The sequence below is a fragment of the Podarcis pityusensis genome (genome assembly GCF_964106645.2).
Source record: "Podarcis pityusensis genome assembly, chromosome: Z".
NCBI classification, from domain to species: Eukaryota; Metazoa; Chordata; class Lepidosauria; order Squamata; family Lacertidae; genus Podarcis; species Podarcis pityusensis.
In genome coordinates, this window is record NC_138044.1 from 15,600,740 (window position 1) to 15,609,602 (window position 8,863).

An 8,863-nucleotide genomic window follows, 5' to 3' on the forward strand; every position below is an offset into this window, starting at 1 on the left:
GTGGGGTTTGCATTTGGCATCAAATCTGGGACCAAATGATGCACTACTGGAAACAGCATCACTCAGGAGTTCCCATTAAGGCCTTCCAACTTTCCTGCAAGGACTTCTATTCAGTGGTAAATTCCATGCCGAATGGAAACTCTGATTGCTGCATGAATCTTCCTTTGCAAACACTGCTCAATTCAAGCTACACCTGTTAATGAATACTTTCCCCCTTGAAATTGAGCATGGGGGGGAATCTCACTTCTGTTATTTTACCCACTTTCTCCGTCAACCCACCCAGTACTGGCATGCAGCCCACAGAAGGTTTCCAATAAGGGGGTGTGACCCCTCAGTGCTGAAAAAGACCCCTCCACCCTAAGCTAAGCCATCATTCATTCACTGTATTGTGCTTAAAAAAAATCTATCATAGAATCATAGAGTTGGAAGAGACCACAAGGGCCATTGAGTCCAACCCCCTGCCAAGCAGGAAACACCATCAGAGCACTCCTGACATATGGTTGTCAAGCCTCTGCTTAAAGACCTCCAAAGAAGGAGACTCCACCACACTCCTTGGCAGCAAATTCCACTGTCGAACAGCTCTTACTGTCAGGAAGTTCTTCCTAATGTTTAGGTGGAATCTTCTTTCTTGTAGTTTGGATCCATTGCTCCGTGTCCGCTTCTCTGGAGCAGCAGAAAACAACCTTTCTCCCTCCTCTATGTGACATCCTTTTATATATTTGAACATGGCTATCATATCACCCCTTAACCTCCTCTTCTCCAGGCTAAACATGCCCAGCTCCCTTAGCCGTTCCTCATAAGGCATCGTTTCCAGGCCTTTGACCATTTTGGTTGCCCTCCTCTGGACACGTTCCAGTTGGTCAGTGTCCTTCTTGAACTGTGGTGCCCAGAACTGGACACAGTACTCCAGGTGAGGTCTGACCAGAGCAGAATACAGTGGCACTATTACTTCCCTTGATCTAGATGCTATACTCCTATTGATGCAGCCCAGAATTGCATTGGCTTTTTTAGCTGCCGCGTCACAGTTGGCTCATGTCAAGTTTGTGGTCAACCAAGACTCCTAGATCCTTTTCACATGTACTGCTCTCAAGCCAGGTGTCACCCATCTTGTATTTGTGCCTCTCATTTTTTTTGCCCAAGTGCAATACTTTACATTTCTCCCTGTTAAAATTCATCTTGTTTGTTTTGGCCCAGTTCTCTAATCTGTCAAGGTCGTTTTGAAGTGTGATCCTGTCCTCTGGGGTGTTAGCCACCCCTCCCAGTTTGGTGTCATCTGCAAATTTGATCAGGATGCCCTTGAGTCCATCATCCAAGTCATTGATAAAGATGTTGAATAAGACCGGGCCCAAGACAGAACCCTGTGGCACCCCACTAGTCACTCTTCTCCAGGATGAAGAGGAACCATTGATGAGCACCCTTTGGGTTCGGTCAGTCAGCCAGTTACAAATCCAGAGTGGTAGCATAGTCAAGACCGCATTTTACCAGCTTCTTTACAAGAATATCATGGGGCACCTTGTCAAATGCCTTGCTGAAATCAAGGTAGCCTACATCCACTGCGTTCCCTTCATCTACCAGGCTTGTAATTCTGTCAAAAAACGAGATCAGGTTAGTCTGACATGACTTGTTTTTCAGAAATCCATGCTGACTATTGGTGATCACAGCATTCCTTTCTAGGTGCTCACAGACTGTTTGCTTAATGATCTGCTCCAGAATCTTCCCTGGTATTGATGTCAGACTGATTGGGCGGTAATTATTTGGGTCCTCTCTTTTCCCCTTTTTGAAAATAGGGACATTTGCCCTCCTCCAGTCTGCCGGGACTTCGCCTGTTCTCCAGGAATTCTCAAAGATGACTGCCAGTGGTTCTGAGATCACATCTGCCAGTTCTTTTAATACTCTTAGATGCAGTTCATCTGGCCCTGGAGACTTGAATACATCTAAACTAGCCAAGTATTCTTGTACTATCTCCTTAGTTATTCTGGGCTGTGTTTCCTTTGCTGAATCATTTGCTCCAAATTCTTCAGGTCGGGCATTGTTTTCTTTATCGGAGAAGACTGAGGCAAAGAAGGCATTGAGGAGTTCAGCCCTTTCTGTGTCCCCTGTTTGCATTTCACCATCTTCTCCTCTGAGTGACCCCACTGTTTCTTTGTTCTTCCTTTTGCTACGAACATACCCATAAAAGCCTTTTTTGTTGCTTTTAACCTCTCTAGCAAGCCTGAGTTCATTCTGTGCTTTAGCTTTTCTGACTTTGTGTCTACACGTGCTGGCTATTTGTTTGAATTCCTCTTTGGTGGTTTTCCCCCTTTTCCATTTTTTGTACACATCATTTTTTAATCTTAACTCAGTTAAAAGTTCTTTAGATAGCCACCCTGGCTTCTTTAGGCACCTTCCATGTTTCCGTCTCATTGGTATTGCCTGAAGTTGTGCTTTTACTATCTCCCTCTTAACAAACTCCCAGCCATCATGAACTCCCTTTCCTTTTAGTATTACTGTCCATGGGATCTCACCCAGCACTTCCCTAAGCTTTATGAAGTCGGCTTTCTTAAAGTCAAGAAATTGAGTCTTAGTATGCTTGGCTGCTCCTTTCCGCTGTATAGTAAACTTCAGAAGAGCATGATCACTCGCGCCTAATGATCCTCCCACTTCTACCGCACTAACCAGGTCATCAACATTGGTTAGGACCAGATCTAAAATGGCTGTTCCTCTTGTTGCTTCTCCCACTTTCTGGACAATGAAGTTGTCTGCAAGGCCAGTGAGGAATCTGTTTGACCTTATGCTCTTGGCTGAGTTTGACATCCAACAAATATCCGGGTAACTGAAGTCCCCCATTACTACTATCTCCCTTCCTTTTGCATGCTTGGCCATCTGTTCCAGGAAGGCATCATCTATGTCCTCCGTTTGGCTTGGGGATCTATAGTAAACTCAAATAATGAGGTCACTGTTATTCTTCTCTCCCTTATTATTTTATCAACTACTGTAATTTTATTATAATATAGTTGCTGTTGAAACATAAAAATCTATGTCTAGGGAAGAAGAAGATACCTGTGGTGTGTCAAGGGTTTGCAAAGCTTTACACGAAAATTCAATAAATGTTTTAGACTATTCTGTATCTCACCCTACGAGACAAGAATGAACTCTGCGAGAGAAGTAGGGCGCACAATTTTGCAGTGCAAAAAGGAAGAATTCATTTCACAGCAGGAAAGGAAAAGGGGGGATAACTGTGTATTCCAAAAGCCCACATTTCAGCGGTGAGCCTTTGCTCAAAGGGGGCTCCATGCCAACCCCTCAAAACCATCCAAATAATTGCGACCGGAATTGACTCTCTTTCAGCCTCAGTTTGCCAAAGGAAGCTGTCCAGATCTCGTGATTAATTTGTTTTCCTGCATTCTTGTTTTACAAGGCTCCTGTTGAATCCACATGGTGCTAATGGAGCGACAGAGTTGGCAATCTGGGGAGTGGAAGAGGTCACAGGCCAGATCAAGCCATGGGGCAATTTTAACTAGCCAGGCCAAATTTTAATCAAGATATACTAATAAAAGATTGAAAGGGGGAAAATGCCTGCTGCTTCACTCAGAAGCAAAAGAGAAAAACTTCTAAGCAGTAAAAAAAATAAGAGCCCAGACTTCCTCTTGGATTTTGTAGGAGAGTAAGGCAGTCGTTCAGTGGTGCAGCACATGAAGTTGTAACAACAGCAGCAATAATTTTAATGTGTGGCAGAGAGCAGTCCTAATTCAAAGGCTGGAGAGGAGGGGGGCCAGGAGACAAGATGGGGTGGCTTGCTGAAGATTCCAGGGAGTCTCCTCCTCCTGCTGTGACCAGTTCCCCTCCTGCCTGGTCTCCCAGAACACATAAAGAAATGAAAAGAACAGATTGGTTGTGTTCAGACACAGTCTCAGAATGCTTGGGGAAAAGACCCTAGAGAGGAAGAGACTCGGGCAGCTGTGGGAAGACCTACTGGGAAGAGTTGCTGGGATCACTACAGCTGCACTATTTGGGTTTCTTTGAATAAAGAGTTAACTTCACCGACACCAGTGTTTGTTTATTGCTGACCTTCACCTGACTCTAGCTCCTGACAGGCTTAACCATCAGAGGAGGGAGGGAGGAAAGGTGGGATGAAGGCCAGTGCTGCTCACCTCTCCCCGCAGCTCCCATTGCACCACCGTGAGAGGTCAGGCTGCCTCTCCCCCTTGCTCCCCTTCCCCACTGCCTTTCCCCACTGGCCAGGGGAATTCAGGACTCTCCTTGACATAGTGAGAAGCCATGATGGTGCAAGGATTTTTGTGACAGTCCCAGCATTTTTAGGGCAGTTGGAGACTATGTTGGCCACTATGAGAACAGGATGGGCCCTTGGCCTGATCCAGAATGAATATTCTACCTCCACTGTTGGAAACATCAAACCTCTGAATACTAGCTGCTGGAAACCACAGGATAGGAGAATTATTGAGAGTTGTTAGGAGATCTTTATTCCCGTTCCTGGAGCTAAAGTTCCCTGAGTTCCCTGAGAAGAGTGATTGGTTGTTCAACTAATGGCTCTCAGTACCCTTATATACTTATAAGCCGTTTAAAATGTGAATAAAACAATGAAATTGGGGGGGGGGGGCTGTTAAAAATATTTATTTAAAACATTCAGAGAATAATTAAAATCAATGATAAATTTAAAAATGCGAGTAAAGCACACAACTCCTAGAGTGATTTGACAGTCAATCTCTCTTCCCAGGGAATTCTGGGAACTGTGAAGGGAATAGAACGAACTCCAGCCTCCGAGAATTCCTTGGAAGAAGCCATGATAGTTTAAAGTGGTATCATAGTTTTGCCACGGCCACGAGGGCCGTGGACATGGAGACTCGGCTGGCACCGTTAGCGCCCTCCCGACTCGTGAAGGAGCCTTTTTAAAGGCTACGGATCGGGTGCCGGGGAGAAGCGTGGTGCTTTGAGTCCTCTGCTATCCCTGCCGAGCGCAGCCGCATGCCATCCGGCGGAGAGCGCTGACTTCTTCCATTGAAAATTCGGACTTCTTAACAACAACCCGTGAGTAATTTGGAAACCGGGTTCAAAAGGAGGAAAAAAAAAAAGAATTTTTTTTTCGGATTGGACACGAGCGGGGGGGGATCCAAAAAGGAAGTCAGTCCCCCCCCCCTACTGTAAACCTTCCAAAACAAGGACGGGGAAACCAAGGTCCAAAAAGATTTGTACTGCTGATAAAAACTAAGAATTCCACGATGGGGAACTATAAGAACTGTGCTGGAGGAAGAATTGAGGGAGAAGAAACGTAACCCCCCCCCCTGGGAACCGGGGTGATTGAAGAGAGAGCCTGGTGAAAAGAGTCGGAGATTTTGACAGCTGTCAAAGTAGCTGTCAAAGTCGGAAAGCAGAGAGGATTTTATTATGAGAACCTTGCTGGTTAAATTTGTTACAATTTGTTATAACTCGTTAAAATTTGGATACAAAATGGCGAAAACATGGATAACAATCGGACTTTTGGACTAGAGAAAACAAAGTTACAACAATCCCCCTAGAGGAGTTTCGGGACATTACAAAGATGGTCGTAAGTGGAAAAATACCATTGGAATTTTACAGGACTGGTTATCTTCTGGGAAAGCTGCAAAACGGAAATAATATTTTGTCTACAGGGTGTTCAGCTAAAGGAGACAATAGAATTTTCTATTGAAGAAAGGAAGGGACTGAACGCAAGTTTTTGTTCCTGAATAACAATAATCCCTGCAGAGTTACTAAGCTTCTGAATTAGAACGTTTTAGCAGCGGAACAAGAGGAAATTGGACTACAATTTGGAAAGAACAATGGGGGGAGTTTTATTAAAGATCTGAAGTTAAGTGTTTTTTAAAAAAAAAAAAAATAACTATAAAAAGAAAAAGCCAGCAAGGAGTTGGGGGAAATAGGTAATTTATGGACTTTAAGAATTCCAGGCGGATAACATGGCTTGGTGGTCAGGGGGAAATTAAACCGGGGACAGTGGGGGGAGAACTAAAATCCAAAGGCTTGTTAACTTCTTTTTTTTTGAAATGGCTCTTTTTTATCTACTATACTTTTTATTTCTTATTTTTGATATTTCTATTGTGTGGGGTGTCTTTATTATTAAAAAAAGGGAAATTGTGGAATGAAAATGGGGTGGGCCCTGGGAAAGAATTTTTGTCTTTTATCAAGAGTATTGATGAGGAGTGTATAAATTTTAAATTCGGATAATGGTCTAAATAAATTAAGTTTCAATTAGAACTGAGAGCTTGTGGAGCCAACAATGTGAAAGAGGAATATGGTAGGGGTGGGGGAAGGGGGGAGTCCCGGAAAGTGGATGTATGAAAATAAGGTTTTGAATGTATTTTAATTCTTACTTTCTGTATTTTTGAAAATTTTAATAAATATCATTTGAAAAAAATAAATAAAGTGGTATCATAGTTTTGAATGCAGCCACTAGCTCTTCCCTTATTCATTATAAAGTACAGAGGTGTTTGTGGTGTGTGTTTGTGTGGTGGGTTGAGGACTTGTCTAGGGATGCCTAAATCCAGTGACATGTCTTTCACTCTTTCTCTCCAGATGAAGGCCTCCTGCCTCTTCTCCTGCTTCTCCCTGCTGAGCTTCTGTGTCTGTTTCCCCCTGGATGAGGGGCAGGCATTGGGCCAAAAGGCCAGCCTCTGGGTCCCCGGAGCTACCAAGTGGAAGTGTTCGCCTGGAGACCTCAAGTCCCTCCTCAGCATCGCCAGGGAACTACAGGGGTTTGAGAAGGAGCGAGCTGGCATCCGCCTCCGCTTCGGGAGGGAGAGAGGAGGCGGCCCAGAAGATGAGAATGAAGCCACCAACTACCTGCCAGAGGAGGCAGGTGAGAAGAGGGCTGGCACTTTGGGGAACCTTGCTGAGGAGCTGAATGGCTACAGCCGGAAGAAGGGAGGCTTCAGCTTCCGCTTTGGGCGACGGAGGACAGCAGCTCTCTTCTGAAGTCCACTGTCCACCCACTTCGGCTGTGGAAGTCCTTCCTTATCTGTCCTGTGCTACATCTTCAACACTCTTGGGATGACCAGCAGTGCCCTCACCCCTGATTTCATCCTTCTGTTGCCTCATACAACACAAGCATTTCTCATTTTCCTGTTCCCTATTCTGCAAAATCTTGTTTTTCGGAAAAGGGGGTCAAGAAGGGATTGATTCCACAACAGTCTCCTCCTTTCCACTGACTTCAGCTGTTCTGATTCGGCAGCTCAGTCTCAAGGCCACTTCTGCGTGTTTTGCAGGAAGGGAGAACAGTGCAGAAGAGATTTCCCCCCCCCAAATGCTACAATTTCCCCCCTGCAATGCCTGACCGTAAAGGAACATTGGGAGCATAGATCACAGTCTTCACTCATGGAGGGCACCTCTGAAACTCAAGAAGACCTGGCTGGTGCTTTTAAGAACTGAGCAGATGCTTGAGAGAAAGAGTGGGGAACGGTTTTCAGCTCAAGGGCCACATTCCCTTCTGGGAGTCATGGGCCAGTGGTGGGTGGGGCCCAAAGCAAATGTGGGTGGAGAAACAAATGAAAATTTCACCTTTGTACCATAGCTTAGTTTACACCCACCCACCCCTACCTTTATACTGCAGTCAGAGCAAGCAAGAGGCACTATTGGAGTTCAAGGATACATATATTAACCATGCAAAATAATGGGGGGGGGGAGTTAGGGGTGTGGCCTGGTAAGTGTGGAGTTGGTGTAGCCTTCATAGAGTTCTGAGGGCCAGACAGGGAGCCCTTAAGGGCCATGACCACTCTCTTTTATTTCTGACACAGTATCCTTGTGGAAGAATGAGGTGGAGGGGGTTTGCTTTCTGGGTTTGGGGAGAGAGATCACCCCTTGCTGGAGATGGGTAGAACTGTGAATTGAAGTTTTTCTCCATTTTTAATTTCTCCAACCAGCTCTCCACATTTCCACAGCCTGTGGAAGACTGCTATTCCTTTAAGTTCTCATGAAAAGTCATTAGCATTTTTATGCAGATTCTCCTAATTGATACGTTTGAAATATTTTTCCACTAACAGGCATTGTTTCACAAAACAATTTCCCCTAAAACAACACATATTTGTATGCTGTTTTTGTGGATGTGTGCATCTTTACTCACGTTACTCCAGAAAAGGGCAATGATTGGAAAGAACTGCATCACTAAATTTGGAGAAGGGCTGCAGTGCAGTTTCTGCATTGTTTCTGAAAGTGCATATTATGTAAGTTTGCCTTTAAGTGAGCTGAATTTCTTGCCCATTCCCTAGCTACCAGTTGTGATAGCTATGTTCTCCTTCCACGTCAGAGGCAATATACCTGTGAATGCCAATGGCTGGGAACCACAACTGGGGAGAGTTGCTCTTGTGCTCAAGTTCTGCTTGGGAGATTCCCATAATGAACATCTTGATAGCCACTGAGAGAAGAGAAGGACAGACTGGATGGGCCTCATTCAGCCTGTTGCAGCAGGGAATGCAGGACAGTTTTAAAAGGGGATCAGACATGTTTATGGAGGGCAAAGCTACTGGCCAAAATGGTAACACTCTGCTGCAACAAAGACAGTAATGTATCTGAATACCAGTTTCTGGAAGCCACAGAGGGAGGAGTGTGCTATTGTGCTTGGGTGCTGCTTGTGGGCTTCCCATATTGGGTATCTGGAAGCCTGTGAGCAAAACCTAACACAAGACCACTCTCCTGTGCTTTCCAGCAACTGGTATACAGAAGCACTGCTGCCTCTGCCCCTTTCTCAATCTGGCTCCACCTCCTCCTTGAATCTCAGGAGACTTGAAAATCATAGAACCATAGAGCTGGGTCCCCAAAGGGTCATCTAGTCCCACCCCCTGCGATGCAGGAATCACAGCTACTTGGTAATCGAGGCGTGGAAATGGCATAACCAAAA

The 8,863-nt window shown here is 45.0% G+C and overlaps 1 protein-coding gene across 6 annotated transcripts in view; it reads left to right on the plus strand.

Annotated features, from left to right (window-relative positions):
- QRFP (pyroglutamylated RFamide peptide) overlaps nucleotides 1–8,043 on the plus strand; it is a 149,132-nt gene extending 141,089 nt beyond the window's left edge. For all 6 annotated transcript variants that reach the window (XM_080990683.1, XM_080990684.1, XM_080990682.1 and 3 more), the window contains one exon: nucleotides 6,547–8,043. In XM_080990683.1, the coding sequence (XP_080846809.1) occupies nucleotides 6,547–6,945 (399 nt within the window). In that variant the 3' untranslated portion in view covers nucleotides 6,946–8,043. The remainder of the gene's footprint in view (nucleotides 1–6,546) is intronic.
- The last annotated feature ends 820 nt before the right edge of the window (nucleotides 8,044–8,863 follow it).